This window comes from Haliaeetus albicilla, chromosome 17 (genome assembly GCF_947461875.1).
Source record: "Haliaeetus albicilla chromosome 17, bHalAlb1.1, whole genome shotgun sequence".
In the NCBI taxonomy this organism is placed as follows: Eukaryota; Metazoa; Chordata; class Aves; order Accipitriformes; family Accipitridae; genus Haliaeetus; species Haliaeetus albicilla.
In genome coordinates, this window is record NC_091499.1 from 22,651,445 (window position 1) to 22,674,845 (window position 23,401).

The 23,401-nt window shown below is 39.6% G+C and overlaps 1 protein-coding gene across 1 annotated transcript in view; it reads left to right on the plus strand.

Annotated features, from left to right (window-relative positions):
* The first annotated feature begins 12,626 nt into the window (after positions 1-12,626).
* FRK (fyn related Src family tyrosine kinase) overlaps positions 12,627-23,401 on the plus strand; it is a 55,177-nt gene continuing 44,402 nt past the window's right edge. Inside the window, exon 1 of the mRNA XM_069805036.1 lies at positions 12,627-15,161. Coding sequence (XP_069661137.1) covers positions 14,731-15,161 — 431 coding nt within the window. The 5' untranslated portion in view covers positions 12,627-14,730. The remainder of the gene's footprint in view (positions 15,162-23,401) is intronic.

Sequence of the window (23,401 nt, forward strand, 5' to 3'; positions counted from 1 at the left end):
GAGAGCTGCGTTGACTTAATTCCGTTCTCTGTGGTTGAATATAGTGTCTAGTTGAGGCCAGATTCGGGATGCTTAAATGGCTGGGCTTGACAGCCTCGTTTGCAGGGCCTCCTCACTCCTCTGCAATTCTTTTCTTTCTGTAGGCCAGTGACACCACCAAAACTTCGTTTTCATTCACAAAAGATGAAAAAGTCTAGTTCGCTACTCTGCAAATAAATCTCTTCTTTTAAAATTCTCATATGGCTATAAATAGAATAATATCAAAAGTATTTGAACTGAGAGCAATTGTTATGAAACTTTTAATGCAAGTCATCTTTTCCAGCGTTGCCTTCCTGTGCACAGCTGTAAGTGTTGTGCTTTGCAGGTGGCAAAGTTGGGGCGTATAACCATAGCAGCAGTGCACAGCAGCAGTTTTGATTATATGAAAATAATTGTGTTTTGATTATATCAAATTATGATTTGATTTTTGCAGGATGGCTCAATGATGATTTGGTATTCCAGAGTGAAAAGCTTTTGGAAATACACTCAAATAGTTGAATGAGATACAGTCTACTTATCTATTAAAATTCAGTTTGCTTTGCTCAAGTAGACAGAGATGAGAGAAATTTAAAAAACATGACCTATCACACATCTTTAAAAATTCCACAGGCAAGTTCAGTATCAGATTAGAAAGTGGGCTAGACAGGAAAATACATGGGAATCAGGAATAAAATTCACTAATGCTAATAGTAGGACAGGATGAGCACTTAAGATGTCAGAACAAGAAAGAAATGGATTGCAGGATTTTACCTCAGACCGTTGCATAGCAGCTTCTTTCAAAGGTTCTCAGTATCTCACACAGACCTTAATATACTTTCTAATGCTGATGTGTATGTATATATATGCACACCATACATTATATATACATTGTATATTATATAGACACCATACATTAGATATACACACACCATAAATTACATATACACAATGACACATACATATGGTTTAGATATATGGTAAATAAATAAATATATGCATATATGCTTAAATATATCCAAATTAACAGGTGTGAAGCCTGAGCATGCAGAAAGATACGTCCAGGATCTCACACACGACAGGGTTCATAACTGTCAAGGTGAGGCAGTGGCCTGGGAACTCAGAGCACAAGACAATTTACCTTCCTTAACCTGCTCACTTTAGGAAACATGGAGCAAACTCCTGCCCCACTGAAGTCAATGGCCACAATTTTGGTTGACTTAAGTAGGTCCAAGAAGTCAATGGCCACAATTTTGGTTGACTTAAGTAGGTCCAAGAAGTCAATGGCCACAATTTTGGTTGACTTAAGTAGGTCCAAGAGTTCACCCACAGGTGCTGTTTCACACTATCCTCACATACTTAAGGTTGATCTGACTTGCAGATTATATCGGCACAGCTCTCTTATTCCAGAATGACTTTTTTTTTTTTTTCCAAAAGGACTCATGTAGCTTCCAAAATCTTGTATTTTAAATTTGTAACTTTGCTTGCTATGCCTGTGAAACATTTTATACGAAAACTCACCACAAACACAACTTTAGTATTGAAACACCTGGACAGATATAAAAAAATCATGTATATATTCATTGATAGAATTATAGGATGGTTTGTTTTGGAAGGGACCTTTAAAGATCATCTAGTACAACCCTCTGGTCACTGTATTCACTGTCAACTGAATGTAATCTTGAACATCCAGATTTTGTGAATGCTGCACAATTATATTGGCAGTAATGACAAGCTATCTTGGAATTTACAACACAAAAGTACTAATCATATTTAATCTTAAACCACTTTGTGTGAGGAACAATACTCACCAATGGAGAGATTCAGCAAGTTAAATTTCAGGTACACGAGGCTGAAGATTAAATTGGAAGTATGACAACAAGAAATATAGAAAATGTTGATGAAGAGAATCGGTTTTCTGTTCTGGGAAAAGAGAAGATAAATGACAGAATATCACCTTAATTTTCAGTATTCGCAGCACAAACCTGGTAACAGGAAAGTCTCGGGAGTTTACTTTCAGCACACAACCCCCCAATTTTATTTCTTTTACTTTTGTCTTAAAAGTGTTGCTTTGACTCTCAGTTTCTTCCTTCCAGATGAATCCTTTAGACATACTGACATCCCACTCTAGGGCCTTCCTCAGAAAGGAGCTGCCTTTAATCAAAATCCTCTGTAACAACTGAACTGCCTTAATGTGTTAACAGTATTGTTTTGGATTAGTTTTTCAGCTCTGTCTTTCGAGTTTGATGGCACCACGAGCCACGCAGAGATGTCCACATAACCGCGGTTGACCTTTTGGGCTACCAGGTCCGAGCTGATAATATTTTAGTTTTCCCCATGGTTAATTTATGCGTCACAGTAATTACTTTTGTGTTGTAAATACGTGGTAACAACCCATTGGGAAAAACTGTAAATCCCGTCCTCGCAGGGGAGATCTCTAACTGAAGGAGATAGAATTGCTTGTGGTGTGGCTCCCCGCCTGCGGCAGCAGCATCCCTCAAGTCGGGGCTGCCCGGAGGGAGGTCCTCCCTGCAGCCCCCAGCCCGCAGCCCCCCCCGGCCGGCGCTGGGTGGTGGTGGGGCTGCCCGTGGGCGCACAGACCCCCGTGGAGTGGAGCGGGCAGGACGGGGCAGCGGGTGGGTGCTGCCCGCGCTCTGCGCCCTTGCGTTTCGCGACCTGCAGGAAACGTGCGCCGTGCGAGATGGGACGCGACGAAGCCTTTCGTAGACGCGCACAGGGGCGTTTTGGTCTTCGTCGTGCCTCGCGCCTGCTTTCCTCGCAGAAGGGGCTCCTGCCACCGTGTAGCTTTAGAGCTCGAGGGTGTACTGACGTGTCCCGGAGGGCGAAAGGAACGGAACGGAACGGAGTGCGGTAGCATACATAAAGGCATGAGAACCATGTCAAGATACCTCGAATAAATCTTAGCTGTCACACAGAAGTTGTAGGCCTCTGAGCAAGGCAGGTTCTCCAGCTCCTCTCTTTCTTTGTCCTTAAGAGGGCAGCATTACGATACATTGGAGCATCCCTCAGAGTTAACTTTGAATCATCAGCGCCTTAGTCTATTTTACTTTCCTTAAACTTCGTTTTATTTTCCTGAGGCTGTGTAAGTTGATGTTGTCAGTTGTGTTTTGTCCCAGCCATGCAGTTGCAGCCATTTGCCTATTTAAGCAAAGGTTATAAGGGTTTAGTTAAAAAAAGGAAAGGGCCCCTTGTATTGCTACGGAAGACTATGCAATAGTGATATCTGGAAGCAGAACAAGAATTTGAATAAACATGAAGCATTTTCATTTTAGACCAGTAACACCTTCTTACGCAAAAGTAAGCTCAGAACATTCTAGATTTTTCCCTGTTTGTTTTTAAAAGCAAAGGAAAATAATTTTGGAGTAGAATAAGTCAAACAAAAAAGTGTTGGGTTTTTTTGTTAATATTTTACTTTAGCACACTGGTAAGAGCTAGAACCTCAGGTTTCCACTTGGTTTAGCTTTTAGCCCATGAAGTTGTTCAATGCACAGGTGGAAGAGTGCCTCACAGCACAGCATCCCCATCCTGCACTGACAGAGTACCTTCATCCCCCCTGAAGCGTGATGCCTGCATTCCCCGCTGAGATAACTCCCTGCTCTTCACAGCGCACACTCCCCATCTGAGAACCCTTTCTTCCATCCCAGACTGACAGGAGGATGGAGCCCACATCTCAGGCTCACCCAGCCGGCCCAGCTCAGGGGGCTCTGCATACATGTCTCCTGAGAGCTCCCCTTATCCTCCCCACAGCCTGGGGCAGCCCCCAGGCAAGCACTGTGGTTGCTCTAACTTCTCTCCCGTCTCAGGTAGACCCCATGTATTGGTCCTTCTGGTGCTGCCACAGCACACAACCACCCTTAACAACTCCTGAAAAGCCACCACACATCTCCCATCCTACAGTCAGTTCCTGACAGTGCACCACTACCCGTCTGCTTCCTCTCTTATGCGTGGATCAATAACCAGATTCAAATACAGTGCGGTTGTTTTGGCATAATGATGCTGTACGTATTGAAGTCATAGGGCCGAGGGAGCGTAAAGCTAGCTTTGTCGCTGACCCCTCAATCACAGCTTGAGAGAAAAACTCACTGGTAGTCGATGGTAGTCACACAGGTGCAACACGTGTTTCTGGGATTTTGCGTGAAAAATTTTGTACTTTCAATGGGATTCTTTGCGTGTTTAAAGATAAACAGGATTGCAGGATTTGGTTCTATGTTTCTAAGTTTAGACACTTAGAAGGAACTACTTTCGTTTAGGAACCATCAGAGGAATAAGCTAAGAATATACAGAAGCAGGCCTCTGACTTACTACAAAGTGATGTTTTACTAGACACAGCTCTAACAACACTAACTCATTTCAAGGATAACCTGGTTCTGTGTGAGAGAATGAAAGCTGTCAGGAATATATTTGCTTTGAAAAAGTCGCTCGCGCTTAGTGTTTCTTTAGTAGACCTTTAAAAGTTTAGCAAAATATTATGTAATCTTCAAGGCATCCCTTTGTGACACACAGGGTGACTGTTACTGGGTCGAGAAGCCCGGTGAACATGCTTGACTATTGATCAGGATTTAAGATTTGATTAGAATCTAGCGATTTCAGAAGTTTTACTGTTTATTGGGTTGTTTAGTAGCCTTTTTATATGGCACAAAATATGGACACATTAACTTTTTCAGTAGAATCACGTACACACAATTTATAGCATCCTGCTAGGAGTAGGACGTCTGATTACATCTGGCACCTCAGTACTATATTGGTTACATTCTCTGTCTCACCAGCATAGAAATGAGAGTAATGCTGCTAAAGAGACAAGATTCCCAAAACTAAACCCAAGAGTTCATTAAAAGGTTAAACAGACAGTAATCCACTAGGTGCTCAGAATCTCTCAAAAGCCTGCTTATTGTCCTTATCGCCTCTCTCAGATCTTGTAATCTAACTCAGGCTGTTCCCACGCAACATGAAAGAAGGAAATGAAAATCAATGATTTCTTCAGTGATTAATAGCCAAGACTGATTGCTGGACCCTTAGTGAGTATATATTTTAAAACTCGGAATAGTTGTCTAAAGGTACTTTGAAAGATTTTTCTTTTTGAGCTGGATTGATGCTACATTTAGTCAAAAGAAATTGTACTGGAAATATGGACTTTTTGGGAAGCTATACTTCCAAAGTAGACCTGTATGTATTTTATGGCGAGAGAACTGTGCAGTTTCTGTGATCTATGGGACTCTGCCCTATTTCTTATATTTTTTTTTTTTAACATACCATTATTTTATTTTTACAATTTTAAGTGTAAAATCCAGAGTAGGACCCCTAAGTTCTCAGTGCTCATTTCCCATTCATTCATGGTATATTCATGGGCAGGTAACTTAATCGCTTATGGCTTCAATTTCTTCATGAGTAAAATTGGAATATGTCTAATTCAGACATTCTGAGGATTTCCGAGTTGTTCAAGTAGGTTACAGGCTGGCATTTCAAGCCTGACGCTTGCTAATGATTGCCTAAAAGACAAATCTGAGGTATTTCAATACACAGTCTGCACGAAAGAACAGAGCTATCGAACAGCCAGTGGGAAATGCCACAACTATAAAACTACAGACTTGAAGATAACAGAACTAGGACAGACCTAAAGAGAGTCATCTTCTTGCCCTGGGGCAGGATCAATCTGACTACAAACATCCCTAGCAGTCAGTTGTCTAACTGCTTCTTAAAAAGGACCAAAGAGCCACTGAAGCAATATCTTCCAGCGTTTAACAGCCCTTACACACAGAATGTGCTGAGTTTTCTCCCCCCGCCCCGCCATGTCAAAACAAAGTCTCTGTTGCTCTAATGTATCTTTTTTTCTTATGTCGTGTCCTATTCCTAGCAGATGTGAGAACAACGTCATTGCACACCAGTCTTCTATCTATTTGAAAGCTGCTACTGTGTTATTTTCCCACACACTCTTTTTGTTTAATTATTTAAGATCTTTCCTTAAAGGCTGAGGGGTTTTGAGTCTGCTTATCTTTCATTCTCTATCTGGATGATATTCATTCATCACTCATTCATAATCAAATTGGTCAATATCTTTTTTTTTTTTTTTTTCTGGAATACAGGATCAAAACCTGTACATGTTGCTACAGTTTTGGCCTTACTAGGGCTGAGTACAGAAATAGTGAACCCACAGTAATGTAACACAGCAAATTGTGCTTTCAAAGTAACATACAAGTTACTTAATTCGTTACAATCATCACCATATTAGGAATTTCAAGACCAAATTCTATCCTATCATTATGATGAGTAGAGATATCAATTTTTTTTCTTCTTTTAACAGTAAGTCGTCTTTCTTAAGGAGTGCTTGATCTTCTATTTAAGAAATATGTTCTTCTGCATGTGTTCATTGCTGAGTATACTGGGCACTGAGAGTGATGTTCCTTGGACCTGCAATAATAAAATGCTAATAGTAATGCTCATAAATCTCAAATATAAGAGCTTATTTTGAATATAAATTGCATTTAATATTTACTGTTCTGCTTCGGCCTCTAGAGGGTGTCTAGTAATGATCTGATGAAAGGATAAAAAAAAGTATGCTGGATTTTGATAAGAAGGAAGTGATCTAGAAGAATCTATTCTAAAACTCTTAAGTATATACTAAGCCTCAAGAAGATTCCATCATGGTGATTAACTTTTTAAAGATCTGTACTCTGTTTCTGTGTAAGTCTGTGAAGAAGGTCAGAGCCACCTCTTCTATTTTTAGGAAAACGATATGTTTGTCTTTACTTATGTTGTTGTGTTGAGCTTCATGCTCTTGTCAGGGAGAGGGCTAATTCCTATAAGGTTTAAAACTGTGGAAACAAAGACAGAGGAATATGAATTTGGGAAAATTTTGTCAGAGAAGGAGAGTAAATTATTTTGTCTACAACAACAAAAATCTGTATCACAAGTGCTCACTGAAAGTGAGTATCACTAAAGGTGCTTGCTTCCTATCCCTTTCCTTATGTTTATAAAGACCTTGTCTTGAATGTTGGGTAATGTTCTTTGTACAGCATCTCACTGCATACCTGTGAAAGACAGATACAGCAGAAACAAAACAGGAGGTAGGAAACTATATAGAAAATATACAAGGAGAGAGGGGGACCTAGTCTGGAAGACGGATGGACAGTACACAGCGTTCATATAATCACAGGAACTGATTATAGACCCGGCTCTTTTCCTACTGAGAGATTTTAGCTGTATAAAATCCTAGTGTGCGCACAATTTACAGTAACATGGTGCGATTTGTATAAATACAGTTTATCTAGCAGGAAGACTAAAAGTAAAATGGAGTGGAGCGGGAGGTGCTGATGTCTTCTCCCTGGTATCCAGTGATAGGATGCGTGGGAATGGTTCAAAGCTGCGCCAGGGGAGGTTCAGGCTGGACATTAGGAAGCATTTCTTTACCGAGAGGGTGGTCAAACACTGGAACGGGCTTCCTAGAGAGGTGGTTGATGCCCCAAGCCTGTCAGCATTTAAGAGGCATTTGGATAATGCCCTTAATAACATGCTTTAACTTTTCGTCAGCCCTGAATTGGTCAGGCAGTTGGACTAGATGATCATTGTAAGTCCCTTCCAACTAAAATATCCTATTCTATTCTATTCTATTCTAAATTCTAATTTAAAATTAATAGCTAGTGTTTTTCTACTGTTTTTACAGGTAATATTTCAGTAATTTAAAGTAATTAAAAAAATGTGTTCCTTTATATGGTATATCAATATATTCTAATTGTAAGTTTTAGCTTCTTGTCAGATGCTGTCTTTCCCACATGCACAGGTCAGGAGAAAATGTTGATTTTATTTTGGGGAAAAAAACACCCCCTTGCATTCACAGGTGAAACAGTCCTTTGATATAGTATTGCTTTCCATCCATCCCTCTGGACTTCTCTGCTTTTCTTGATGCAGTTCCAACTTCTGAAGATAAAGCTGGTAAATCATGTTCATAAGTCATGCATGGAATAGCATGCAGACTTTGATAGAGTTATGTGAGAAATGGTCTTGACCCATCATAAAATCTTCATAAATATATACACTTCCTAAATTTAAAAACTATCCATAACAGGGTCAGTTTTGGAAGGCATTTTCTTAAAAGGATGGTGAAGTCATGTCCGCTGATAATTCTTTGTCATCCACTTACCATATTTTTTCACACCCAGAGATAGATTCGATTAGAAGTATTTTTCATGCCTTAGAGAGCTACAGCGTGGTTTTATTCAGAAGGGCTGCTTCATAGAAAGCAAATTAACTTACAATTTTTAACAGTGTGTGCTGTATATCATTTAGAATAATGTACAATAAAATGAAAAATAATGGCTAAGGTCTGGTCCCATTGCAGATAATGGCAAAACTCACATTAAATTTAAGCAGAGTGAAATCTGATTGTTTGAACAAATAGAGAAAGTCTCTATTCTGTCAATCCTTGACAGAGCCTTATTCCTCTGGGTTCATTTATTGTCAGACATAGCCTGTTTTAGGCCCAAATTCAGCTAATAAATAAGCAACCCTCATCACTGAAGCACTTGAAAATGTACTTTTAATGCTTTCTAGAGTAGAGATGGATTACTGGATCAGCCTTATGAAAATAAATAGCCAGAGTTTTCTCATTACAAATGCAAAAGATTTAAGGTTGGAAAATGCCAAATCAAATATAACTCTATGTCTTTGTGAATTTATGGTTTAAGATAATATACAAAATGAGGAAAGTGATTAATCAATAAGAATAAACAATTTTGTCAAGAGTAAAATTACTCACATAATTTATTTTCATTGAAAAGAATGGCAATTTGCAAATTACAGAAACAAAATGGAAGTGCTGATTAAAAGGATTATAAAAAAGCTACAAAGTGGTGGTAATGTGTTCCATTCCAATGTGCAAATGGAAAGAAATATAGCTGAAAAGACAGCTATAATAAAAAAAATCACTGTGCTTCATTTCAATTTGTTACCTTAAAAAAACAACACAACTTTAGAATATTTAATAATTTAAATTGTTTCCCAAGCACAGATGCAGAGCAGTATGCATTTGCTTTTTTTCTAAGTTCTTTAAAGATCATATTATTTGAATATTTTACTTTGCTGGAACATTTGACTTGCTGTATCATAATGCATTAAGAAGTTTTTCGAAGCGAGGTATTTTATCTCAAATATTTAAATTAGCATATATTAACACAGCAGTATAACTACTGACTTGAAAAAGATTATACAATATAGAAAGTGATGCTACAGGCAGCAGTTTCATACGTCATTTAATTACAATTCTTGTATTTTATACATTAATTTCTTGTGTTCCCACATGGAGCTTTTTCCTGTTTACAAAATTTGGAACAATTCTGGAGGAAAGTGTTTGTTTCTATTGTGATCTCATCTTATTATTAAGAAAAACCACTCTATCAATTTCCATTTTGGAATGATTCATATTTCTTAACAAAACCGTTGGTGGATATTGCCTTGGAATATTCTTTTTCCCCAGCAGAGTACCATTCTGACTGTAATTCTTCTCTGCATGGCATAGGGGAATTGTTTCAAACATCATGTATCATCACTACCAAACCCCGATGCTCAGTGATGTTCACTCCCTGTCTCTGAAATATGAAGAAGCATATTTATGAGGTGGAGGAGGTTTCATTTCTTCTAAAACTCTAAGATTTTGTGTAGTTATACCAATAGTTTCATGCAGAGCACATACAAATCAATAAAGATAGGAAATATCTGTAATGAAAACTCATACAAAATTGTTTTTGAAAGCATGAAACACAAATAAAAATTCTATCAAAACAAGACTTTTGCAATATTATGGATTCAAATCTTATCTGTACTTATTTAATATGACTCAGTCTGTCTGATACCTTAATTCATGCAGAGCAGTACCTCATTCCAAGAGCACTTCAATTAATATCAGTGTTGCAGATTAGGTTTGTACTAGGCTTACTAAAACATATCATATTAACATTATTTTTCTGTCCATTCAGGAGACTAAGAAATATGTTTCACCACCCAGTTTAAACATGATTGTTTTGTAGAATAAACAAGGCCTAAAGAATATTGACTTTAAGTTAATTAGAATTTGATTTAATGGATTTAGAGGACTGCAAATTAATCCTTTAAGCAGGGGTAAGGCTTCTTGCAAGAGTCTTACTTGTATAGGACTTTGTAAGCTACATATAGAATATAAAAAGTAACTTCAGATATCTGTCATCCTCAAACCTATAGTATCAGCGTGGAGTTTTTTCTTCATGGAACCAGGAAATATACTTTAAAAGCAATGGGGAATTACCTAGTTTGAAGGAGCAAAGTACTACTTGATTGAATAGATTTGTTTCCTTTTCTAAAATCTAAGTTTATATGATCCTGTCAGACACAGATTGTAAATGATCCATCTTTGTTTTAAGGTATTGCATATTTCAAGAAACTATTTGCAGTATTAATGATTTTTTAAATAATATAGAGACCAGAATACTAAATTTCAGTATCTGTACTGTAAATGTGCCATTCTGGTCATAATAAATTAATCTTTCTTGCTAGCTATTGCTGGCTGTAAGAATGAGGTGAGACTCTTATATCCTTCTCAAAGCATTTTTGCTAATAAAATTCATCAATATATCTGATTAAGTCTTTTGCAGTCACATTACATCCAGTAGCTTATTTGTTTGGACACTTTTCTGGTTTGACACTCAGCCTCCAAAACAAATTAAGTGAAGATACAGAAGGCCAGTAAGCAATACAGATCTGTTTGGCCTCCTTCTGCAAAAAGAAAACATAGTAGGATGCAAGGCAAAAGAACTAAATTAAGCCCAGAAATAGGCGATGCAGAGATTATCCTATTAAACTATACATAATACCAGTGCAGAGGACTCAGACAATAGTTTATATTGAAAAGACCCTTTATATACATGATTATCCTCATTTGTTCCAAACTGTGAGCATGGAAATTAGGATTATGGGATTTATCAGATTTTATTTTTTTCAGTAAAACTGGCAAGAACATTTTTATTAAATGTTCATTTTTTTCTTGCCTGTAATAAAATTATATAGTCTCTAAAACATAAAGAGTACTGCTTTATTTTCAGAAATGCAGAGAATCCTCAATAAAGTCACCACGATGGGAACAAAGACCCTTGCAGACGCACTGCTGCAGTCCTGCCCCACATGGGCTCAGGAGTCTGCTCAGCAGTTCTCACCAACCCCATTCCTCTCTCTTTTTGAAGAGAGTTTTAAATCTAATGGAATTCATGGCTATTTGTTAAAGTCTACTTGTTTCATAGGTAGAACTGATCCTGAAGAGTTGATTGGGAGGAAAGTAAACTGATTTTTAGTTATCGATCACTTCCAGCAAAAGTCTTTCTGGTCTTGTAAAGTCAAGCAGGGGCATAAATTGGGAGAGAAGATGAATTTAAAGCCTGGGTTTATTTGAGATAAGATATGCATACACACAAATGTTTGCAGGCCTAAACCTTGTTCTAGCTACAGTTATAAATATTTATCTGAGTGGTCTCAGTGAATGCAGTGTGATTTCTAATGTGTATGTATATTGGTAGCTGAGTGTAAAGATAGGTCTTGATCCTGAAAAGAGCTGCGCGTGAGATTGGTTCTGTACGATGCAAGTGGCTCCATTGTCATGGTGAAGCTCTTCTGTGCAGTAAATGTGTATGCAAATCTTTGCCGGATTAAAGCCCAAGTTGCCAGAACCACAAAATGTTACAGGAAAAGCCAATCAAATATGCAAACTGAAAAACCCCAGATTATTTAATACAACTTTTCTAATACTCTCTGGTTTCAGTACATGTAGATAATTCTTTAAACAAGACTAATGAAGATAGTTTCTTTTTCAACACAGGCTATTCCTGACTTTGGATATTGTCCATCAGACCTAAGAAAAGTAAATATCTCTTAGATATCTGTGTTCTTATTGATCTGGATAGTGATTAATAATTGCTGTGGGGAAAAATCATGTCCAGGGGTGCTTCAGAAACTAAATACTATTTTCATAATCTCCAAAACTAGTATGCCATATTTGATCGGACCCAAAGGGTTCACTACAGATTATGAGGTTTAGTGATCACATAATGTGCATGGTGTTTTCTCCTTTATTCAGTTTCTTTGGCAGCATTGCAGAAGAGGAGCGAGTAGGCAGTCCCCCATCCCTCTTCAGTGGACGTGCACCTGATAGTGATAAGTTTTGAGTGGGGACTTCCTTCGGTCATCCCACAGCCCCTAGTCCATCAGTAGGCTTCTGCCTGTGCCACTGGTCTCCTCTTTCAAAGGGCTGACTGAGACATGACGAAAACAAGGGGCTTTGGTTTCTAAGTTATTTGGTTGGGTTTTCTTTCTAGTAAAGTAAAGCAACAGAAGTCAGCAACTCTAAATGGAGCTGAGAGATGTGTTGTGAGAGACTGGACAGAGTTAATGCCTCAAACACTCGTCGTGATAGACACAGAGAGACCGGAGCCTGCAGAGACCGCCGGGGCCTGGCTTTTGTGGTTGAGGGAAGGAATGGAACTTGCTTGCTTGCTTGCAAGCATAGCAACACCACATGTGAGGGACTAAAAGAGTTAATGTCTCCAACAGGAGAAGAAGTTGATCAGTACAGACCAGCCCAGGACATCAGGAACAGGACGCGGAGGGCGTGCAGTGCCGTGCCGGAGGGTGCGCAGTTCCCTGTACTGACACCGCTGAGCGGGGCAGCTCACCATGCATGGCGAAAGATCAAACAACGGTCATGCCTGCAGGGAGGGAGAAGTTACTCCCCAAACGACCCCCAAGCCCACCGACCCATTTCCTGAAGGTTCTGAAAGCACAAACTGCGCATGACACCTAATTAGCGCAAGGAGTTCCAGTGCCCGCCCGAAGGAGGGTCAAGGAGATTATACAAGGACACGAACTGAAGACCCATGGGCGCGTGCCCTCCGGAACTGGACCCGTTGGCTGACTGGATCAACGCTGGACCCAGGGCTGGTGAAATCTTTCTCTTTTTCTTATCTTTTCTCTCTCTCTCTTTCTTTCTCTTCCCCCACCCCCCAACTCCTACACCTCATCCCTTTAGACACAAACCCGTTGACCAAGCCTGGGACTAGGAGCGGATCCAGCCACCCCTGGGCCCTTCTCTGAGAAGGAGTCTAGAAAGCAAGGGGGTCTGCTCTGAACCTCGAGACTCAACAGGAGGGATCTCCTTATTCCCTCAATTGATATGTATGTCGTTACCACGTGTTACACAGTTTACTGACGTAGTTTCATGCCAATTCTTGTGAGAAACCACACCACCTACTGTTACACCTTCCAAGTTCAAGCTGCTTCTGCCATAAATAAAACGTTCAACTGATGATTTGGTGTCCCTTCACTTTAATTTAGCCTGAGGGAATTCTGCACCCACCAGGACCCCTCCCTGGTCTGTCCAGCCCCGGCTGTGACTCATGTGTGAATGGTTTAGGAAAACAGCAGTTAAAGGAGCCAGTTTTCTTTACCGCCAGGAAGCTATAGATCCATGTGTGGGTTTTGATTGACCTCTTATCTGTAAGAGTTTGCCTCTTACTGAAATGCCACCGCATGGTGCAGGCAGGCTATCTCCTGTGCTTCCTGCTCCTGCTCCGAGCATTGCGTGTCCCCCAGGCTGCGGTGATTTCCAGCTGTTAGAAAGCTTGGGCTGCACTGCTGGGATGTGGCAGTCCGCTCGCCAGGCTGCTTTGCCACAGGAGTACCCAGACACCCGTGCTTGGTCTGTATGCCAGGTTGTAGGTGCTTTAGAAGTGGGAATATACTGGCCAATGTAGTTTCATCGGCTTACACGGTGGCTGGAAGACAGCCATTATTTTTATATGTGGTTGATATAATTAGTCAACCGCCTAGAGCAATTTTTTTGGCTAGTGCTTTTGTTTCCTTAAAATACAGAATAAAGAATGAATTAAAATCTCTTGCTGTATTACTGTAAGCCCCATATATTTACTTTTCCTTGAAAGAAGTGCCAAATGCAGCTCAATAAAAAAAGAAAAAAGCCAGAGGACTGGTTTGAAGGGCAGGCGCTTGGCTGGGGAAAGCGCCCGGGTGTGAGCGAGAGCAGAAGCCGCAGGTGTGCTCCAGGTGAGGGCGTCTGCTGGCCTCGGGCGAGCAAAGGCTTCCCACTGGGAACTGAAACCAGCAGAAACCAGGAAACAAAAAGAAATATTCAAGCTGTCCACGTCAGAGACTGCTGAGGAAATAGGCAGGTCAGCGTGGTTAATCATTACCAAGGCAGACTTCACAGACCTTCACCGCTGATCATATGACAGGACCTCTTCTGAGATAAGAAAACACCCATCCCAAGCAGGAAGAATTGAGAAGCCTCCCTTGCTTAGATGTTCTGACTTTATTATTTTGCTGTGGGAGAAGAGGCTCCACACTCCCTGTTGTTCCCGGAGCTCAGCCCAGCACAGCAGTTGTGTTGCTTTCCTGTTCCGAAGAGGAAGTGAGAAATTCCCTCCACATGTGCTCCGGCACTTGAATACTCAGGTTTCACTCCCGATCCAGGAGCTGCCTGTAATGAGCTCTCAGTGGGGCTCGGAGAGGAGTTTCCAGCTGTGCCAAGAGTTGTTTCATTTTGTGCCAAAGGAGGAGGGGGAGAAGAAATCCTACAAAAAGCTAAGATGTTAATGGTGCAAAAATTGGTCTAAGGGTATCGCGACTGGGAAAAGAGAAAAGCAGAAGCAGAGGAAGGCACGAGGAAACAGGATGGGAAACTTTTGTCAGAAGCACTGCGCCTGTTTGGAGCCCTACATCCCATGCTTATTCTCGGGGAGAGATGGTGAGCAGGATGAGAAAGTCAGCCAAGTCTTCGCCAACCTTGCTGTGGTAGGGCATGACTTCCAAGCAGGACAGAAAGATGGAGACAGTAAGATAAAAGAGAAGCCTTTACCGCCACTGCCTGGCCAGCATCTGGTGAATATTTGCAGATTTGTGGCACTCTTCGACTATGAGGCTCGCACTGAGGAGGACTTGAGCTTCCAAGCCGGGGATAGGCTTGAAGTGCTGGATGCATCCCATGAGGGCTGGTGGTACGCTAGGCTCTTACTGCCTACAGGGTCAGTCTGTCCTGGCCGCAAGCTCCAGGGCTACATCCCCGCCAACTACATAGCTGCTGACCAGAGCGTCGAAGCTGAACCGTGAGTAACACACGTAATGCACACCGCAGTCTCTTTGGGTTGAACGGGTTTGGGACAGGCGGTTATAGCCTTTTCTCTTGCCGAGTAGTACCCTGCCGTGCTCAGCCTCCAGTGGTCCTACCAGTGATAGTGCTAGCTGGTGTGTGCAAGGAAAATACACCGTGGTCACAAGAAAATCAATTACAAAAGGCAGGGTGTTGAGGGTTTTGTTTTGGTTTAAATCATTTCACTCTCTGATGTACCCTAATCACCTGTTAAAGAACCATCTGGGAATATTAGGTTGGTTACCACTGTGATTGTTTATTATTTTTATTTGTATAACAGTACATGTGTGTCAGATGCTTCCCAGAGAGTGAAAAGATATGACCCCTGCCCCAAACAGTGTTCAGCCTAACCGGCTGCAAAGTTATCAATTAATCAGAGTTTCAGGAAGCTACCTTTACACCTTTACGTCTTCTTACAAATGATGGGTAAGTCTCTAACAGATAAGTTTTTTATGGTTTCCTCTACATTATTTGTTTCTTCTTTGGAGGCAAATCTCTACTCTTAGGACAAACTTAACTGGAGTAAGTATTGCAAAGGGCAAAAGAGTGGATATAGCAAGGGAGTACAAACTGAATTTGTTAAACTTTCACAGAGTTTAGTTATGCAGCCCATGTTTTTCTGCCCCTTCAAACCATGTCCAGTCTTATTTAATATTCTGAACTAGAGCAGAAATCACACAAAATCAGTTACTTGGCTCCCTAGTGAGGATGAGTAAGGTCTGAGTCAGCCTGGGATGCAGAGTTACTTATGTGTGTTGCAGTGAGAGGCAGCGTTTGCTGAAATAGGTCTGACTGCAGTTCCAGAGGTATGTTTTGGCAAAAATTACTGGTGTGGAAAGAGACAGCAGAAATGGCATCCATTATTAGTCTCAGAATTAATGTTGACTTTAGAGGGATGATGTTGCAGCTTTACAGTTAAATCTCATCTGGACCTGAAACATCATCTCCGATCTGATCTGCCCACCGTACCACCAAGGGCTAGGAGAGTTGGCTCAGATACGATTATGCCAGTCTTTTATCAGCTGTAGGATTTGTGCTAGAGGCATTTTGGGGCAACTGTAAGATTCCTCTCTAACCTGAAGACCTTAATTTCCAGAGTCTGACCAGCTGTTTCTATTTCTGTATTCAGGCAGACAACCCTTTCAATGGTCATGTTCAGAAGAATTCTTCAAATTGCAGAAATTAATCTGCAGGGAAGGCACTTTCTGAACCACTTGAGAAATGGTGGTAGGCTCTAATTCAACTCAGCTTGGCCTTTGCTCTCTTTCAAGAACTAGTTTTATTACAAGTCGTCTAAGATTTCTGCTTGCTGTTAATACTTTGAAAGTAATTTTGCACAGTTATACAACAAAGTCTCAGCTCTTAAGGTCCCTCTTACCTTTCTATACCAAATCATCAAATACAAAGTTAAGTTTGCCAAAGTGCATTGTTGCATAACCTCTGGTTTTCTCTTGTTACAGAATCGATTTTATTTTATTTTACTCTCTTTATATACCTTTCTCCCTTTATTAATAAAGACTGAGTTTTGGCAAAAGATTTTTCTTTATAGATTGTTAGAACACTGGAGAGGAGGAAATAGAGAGCTTTTACAGCTCTCAGATGAAGTCATTCCTCCAGAATGAGTTTTTACTTTTGTACCAAAACTAATCTGGCTAAACATGTTGTTTTTTCTCAGATTTTCTTCTAAGACAGTTGGCTTTAGTGATCTTCATATGTATACAAGACTGTCTGCTGTCAGGCCACACACATATAAGCATAGACCAAGTCAGGTTGGAAAGGACCTCTGAAGGACATTTGAAGCAGTTGTCCCAACTCAATCATGGCCAAAATAAAGTTAGGCCCATTTGCTTAGTTGAGCATTTCCAGTTGAGCTTTTCACCCTCATGGTGAAGACTTTTTTGCCTTGTATCCAACTGGAATATTCCTTGCTACAATTTCCTCCAAGAATTCCCTTTCACACACCCTCTGCATTTCACACCTCTCTTATCCTAGTGAAACAATAAGAGCAAAAGTAATGATGTTTTAAAGAACTAACCCTTGTTTTCCCTAAAGTAAAAGAATGAGGGTGAAAAAAGTTGGTCTAATATCTCTTTAATTAAAATTCAATGTTTTAATCATATTCTCTGCCCAAACTTTAAATGTAAACTTCTTTCACCTTTCCATTTTCATTTTAATTATCTCTCCCCTTTGGTGTTGTCCAGTTGCTCACAGCCCTGATATAGACATTTGTGGAAACAGAAGTTTTTATTGCATCCTTGCATCGTTTATGCCAGTCCTTTAAGGTCCCAGCACAGAACTGACAAAGAATGGAAGACTTAGAATTACATGGTCACCTGCCAAAATGCATATATACCATATATTTGCAGTGTGTTGTTTAGGCTTTGCAGTATTTGCCAGGCACAGCTGATCAACAGTCTCTGAGCTAGTTTAATGCACATTTCCTAGCTGCAACTAGCTTCTGTGTATCTGCAGAGACAATGGGAATTTTAGCTTATTTCTGGACTGTATCTCCATCTTACTAGATCAAGACAAACTGGCTAAACTGTTCTGGGAACCAGACTTGATTCATGGTATGACTCTTAGGAAGCTTTGGAAGAAAACGTGATTTTTTGCAGTGAGAAAGGCCTTTTTGAACTTTCACTTGGTAAAAAAAAGAGAATGAAGGAAAGTAAGAAACTTTTCTTCCTTGTCCTTATTTAGATAACAGTTTTTCTTCCTGGAATTCTCTTTGACTCCGTCCAATATGACTGAGGTGGTGCTGATAAGGTAGATCAATAACTGGATGAAAGGGCAGAAAGGGTGTGCAATATCTCCAGCCTGGGGAAAACAAAAATTAAATACTACTTAAAAGAAAGGGAATTTTCGTGTATCCTTGGCTATCAGAATGTTCAAGCAGAATTGAGAAAGAACGAGATTTTTTTACTGTCTTGCTTTACTCAGACCAAAGTTTATTGGTAGAAATTGTATGCTAAAGCTGAAGGGAGACTTTATTTATATTTTGCTGATATATTTATATTATATTTATGTCATATAACTAACTTATGCCAAAAGTCAAACACTTCCTATTTGAGCATGGTATCTTGTTAAAAATAAGTTTCTCTTGCCTCCTTCCTTTGGCCTGAGTGATCTCTTCCAGTGTGAATGACTCAGATGAAGTCATTAACAACCTGTGTGAATAGGGGAAGGGGAAAAAAAGGTAAATATGTGGCTTGGGTTCTGCCTGCTGCAGCACTGCTGTGCAAATGTGTGCTGCATAAGATTAAATACATCCAAGAAATGCACACCTGCTACCATGAAGGCTGTTTTGGACAGACTGAGGAAACAAGGCCTTTCATTTTTATATTTACCAGTAAAGCATCTTCTTTTTGTTGATCTTTTCTAGCACCTGCAGTACTCCTTATACTAACAACAACCTGTCAGGTGGAGGGATGTGAAGGGATTGTGCATAGTGTCTCTGGAGACAGGGCTGTTGTCCTGGCCCTACCTGGGATAGGTGGGACAAGGCAGCCGAGGAGTGGAAGCATTCTTCTAGCAAACTGTAGTCACACAGTGAACTTTCACTTCATGGGGAAATAAATCTCTTACTACAAAAATGTTCTTTTACTTAGTGTCTGACTACAAGCAGACTCAGACTATGCTAATGATAAAGATAAATTAGCAACTGTAAGAACACTTGGTGCTCCTCTTCTCTCTACATCACAGGTAGCAGTCAAAACCACGAGCCAGACAGATTTTTCATTTCTAAGGAATTTTGAGTGAGGTTGTATCTGCTGCATCCCATGACTTCAGAATGCACTTCTTTCTACGTTTAGGCATGTAACATTTAGAAAAAGAAACACAAAAGATGCAATTGGAGATACAGTCACATAATTTAACTTGCATGTCCAGCAAAGGATGATCAGAAAAAGCAATTTGACTAACACCAAAATCTGAATTAAAAGATATAAATTTTCTTGGCAAGGAGCATGACCTTCCTGTCTCTGCTCTTTCTGTGCCTGTTATTCTGCACTATAAACAGGAACCATAGTAACACATTCACCTGCCCTTATTTTATTACTGCCAGTTGTTTTAACTAAACAAGAAAATGACATAGTGCAAATTGTTATGGACAACAAATATAGCCCAGCTGTACAGTTAATTTTAATGAAAAAAAAATTTAAAAACTCCCTCACTGTTGGAGTGACATGAATTCTTTTTTTCTAGAAGAAAGGTAGAGTGTACTTAGAGGGGGCTCTCACCTGCCATCCTGACAGACCTGTTGGCTGTTTATTGAAAGTCAGCTTCATTCCATATCTTCATGCCAGCGTTATCGACACAAGACTGCTGCTGCTGTGCTGAAGGAAGTAAATCTACACAAATTCCTAGTAGATTAGGTCAAAGAAGATCACAGCAGTTACTTTTAACTTTTGCCAGTTTCCGAAACATTCCTTATTTCAGACAGATTTCTTATGTAGGTATTTCCCAGCTGGTGGAAACTGAGCCCCAGACCTAATCAATGAAACCTCACCAGTCAATTCCACAATGAGCTTTTTAAACGACCCTTTGAAAGCAGAAGTGACTTGTAGGTTATTTTTGTCAATCTCCATAATTCCTTCACCTTCTGTGACCTGAGTCAGCTTTAACTATTTCCTGCATTGACTGAATCCGAGTTACTGTACATGAACAATAAAGCGTTCCCTGGGCTGACCTGTTTCAGACTTTCTGCAAAGTCAGGCTTACGGGGTTTCTTTGGTTCATGTGGGTCATTTTTCAAAGTAGTGTTTAGAGGCAAAATGTCTAGAGGCTCTTTTTAAAGTTAAACCTTAGATTCCGCTGAACACCTCACAAAACTGAATGTAATCCATTGTGGCTTCTGTGTGCTCCCTCTCTCTCGCTCTCATAATTCCCCTCTCTATTACAGTACAAACTCCTGAGGACACCACCAGAATCAGCAGTAACCCTTGTACTGAAATGAACTTGTAAAAACTGTTCACTGCTAACATGACTACACAAAGTAATAGTAGGTTGTTCTCACATTCTTGGATCCTGTTACATTAAGTACAAAAGCTATTCTCATACAGTTTTTGGTAGAAAAGGTTTCTTTGTCACCAAAATATGTATTTATAAATCATCAAAATGGCTGTATGTGAACTCATTTGAAATTCAGTTGATGTAGTTTATGTACGTGCTTTCATGTGTGCGTGCACATGTACACACACACAACATAGAGAAAGATTATAAGACTGATACTTTTAAGACCATGCAAAACAGCCCTGTGAGACAAGGTGTGTATTGCAAAGCTAGAAAATCATGCTTTTGTCCTTTTTTGACCCTGTGTTCATAGCATTGGAAGTACCCAAAGTTTGGAACTGCCATGCATGTTTTGGAGTGTCTCTCTTGAATTTAAATGTTTGAATACTACAAAAAGACCATTAATTTAATCACTTTTTTAGTTGTGGTTGAGCATTCCAGTGCTGTCTTCAAGCATATCTCAAACTTTGTCTTCATTTCTGCTCATTTCTTAAATAAGCAAAAATACACTGAACACAAAAGGAGATGGTTTGCAGAACTCTGAAAGGTCAGATTTTGTCAAGTGCCAGCAGTATTTACACATCCACATGTATACCCATGTCCAGAAAATGTGTGTATCTGCTCAGAAAGGTGGAAGGAATTATGACATTGTAGATGAGCAGTTCATGCAAACCTGTCTAATTTAGGTCACCTATTTTCTGTCAATGTGGTTTTCTAAATATACAACATTGTCTATTCAAATTCTAAGAAATGAAGAAATTTCTTCCTACCTTGTCTTTATTTGAAATTAAGGTGTCTGTTATACATTATAATCATTATATACTAGTTTCCATTACCCTGTTGTGAAAGATTTGACAATGAATCATGTCAAGGCCAGAAACAATATCCTTAAAACCTGCAAATGTAGCCAGTTAACTTCTCTTACAGCACTGTGAAACCCAGGTGGCCTTTACGGTGCCTTTTAGAAAAACAAAGACCATATACTGGTCAGAATAACTCAATAGTTCTGTTTGGTGTTTTTTCTTCAGACTCAGTAGGAATAAGCGTTGTGCATGCTAGCCTAGATTAGTTGGTTTTGAGCAGCGTTGTTGGCAAAAACATTCTCCAGGTACTGTACAATGGTTACTGTTTCCTCAATAGCTGTCTTTGATGGCTCTCCGTGCAGCGCTGTGCAGAGCTGTGCAGAGCTGAGTGATCGCTGAGCTGGTTTAGAACTGAAAAATAGTAACCAACAGTTCAGCCAGGCTAAGAAGTCCTAAAGCTGGACTGATTTTAAACAAACTAGGTCAGGTATCTCTGTGAAGAATTATTTTGTAACATGTAAAAAGCACTGTTGGTTATAGAAGATTTTGGGGCTTTCTTTGTGTAGGATCATATCTGTACCGAAGAGATTAAGTCATAAAAACATAAGAGAGACCCTACGAGGTCAAACCAATGGCTCCTCTAGCCTCGTTATTCTGTTTCAGAGGGGATTTTATGAAAAGTGCACAGGCCCATCCACTTTCTTTGATCTGTTCCCTTTGTACTTCACCAGAGGCTGGAACTGTTGTATAAGCAATGTCAGAGGGTACATCACTGCCATGTCTAATTATGGACCTATTGTCAAATCTGTTTAGCAAAAGCATAGGTGTTGACACTGCACAATTCTTTATTTCTGTCTGTGGGTAAAGACCAAGCTATTAAGAAAAAAAACCAAAAACCAAAACCCACAAAAACCCCTCTCATCTCTGCAGAAAGTTTTGTATTCCTAAACAAGTGTTTGGGGTTTTTTTCTGGGTTGGTGATTGCTTAGTCATGAGTAACTCAAAAAACCCATGGTCAAAATAAATAGGCACAAAAGGAAATGGTAGCGCTGCATAGGTCCCTGTGAAATTCAGGGACCAGTGCTTTACAGACCGCACCTATCTGCCCCATCTGCCCTAATGCACCCGAGTCAGCCCGGGCAGCAGACCTCAGTGACTTTACCCTCACATATTTACCCATCAATTCATTTTACTTCCTACCAAAGGTGCAGAACTAAACCCAGGATGTGTCCTGTTATGATCTTACAGATACGATCTTCTAATGTGAGGCTATAGAAGAGATGCCTTGTGCAAACATTGTAATAATGATGCAGCCTTCTAGTAGCCTAGTTTAGACAACACAATATTTACCTGCACTTTAATTTTAAAACAGATTAGTAGAGAAAATATGATTAGTCAGGATTCAGATGTTTTTCTGTAATAAAATGTTTTGTTCCTTTTCAAGTTAAGCAAGAAAAGTATGCATAGCAAAGAAAGAATATAATTTATTAGGTGATATTTTAAAAAAGACAAATGATCATTATATATTTACTACTACATGTAAGAGGAAAAAACAATTTTCAGTGATTTTTAAATAGTACTATATGGGACATATTTGAAGACCCTTCTTGTGTTAGAACTTTAAGAGATTCAACTTATTTAGTTATGAAGCTTGTGCATCCGAGTTTCCTTAAATGTTGAAATTCAGGTTTGCACCTCAAAACTGTAAAAAAAACCCATAAGTGTTACAAGAAACTAGAATGGAAATCTACATCTTTGCAGTTTTCAATTCTCCAGTCATGCCTAGAATTCATCTGGAAATAGCTTTTCAGAAGGTCAAACAAAATATTGATCATGAATGCATTCCTTTGCTTTATCACTTAAACCAGAGAGAAATACATACAGTTTTTCCGTGCTGGTACACTAATCTTAATCAATGAGAACTGGAAAAACAAAGCAGTGAATTAAATAATAAGTGATGGTTCCATAAAGGTTTGCACTAATTGACATTTTCATTACTTCTATGCAGACTACTCTATAATATTTTACATTATAAATTTACCTGCAGTAATGTTGCTAAACATTTTCCCTTCGCTTTCTCTCACTCAAGCAGATATATTGCTAGTTTAATAATATTTTTCTGTAGTTATAGCACAAAGGTTTTTGCAGCACAACTTTTCAAACCTCACTGCAAAAGAGAAAAAAAGAAATCTGAGAATGACGTGTGGGAATGAATATATACCATGAATTTCAGAAATGATGAGAACTCACAAACCTCAGTCTTCCTTTTGAAACTACTGATCTTTTCAGTTAGTGGAAGTCTCTGTAAGGGTGTATGGAAGGAGTCTCTGCTCCTCTGAGGGTGTGGTGAAAGGAGCCATACACAAGAACATGGAGAGACAAA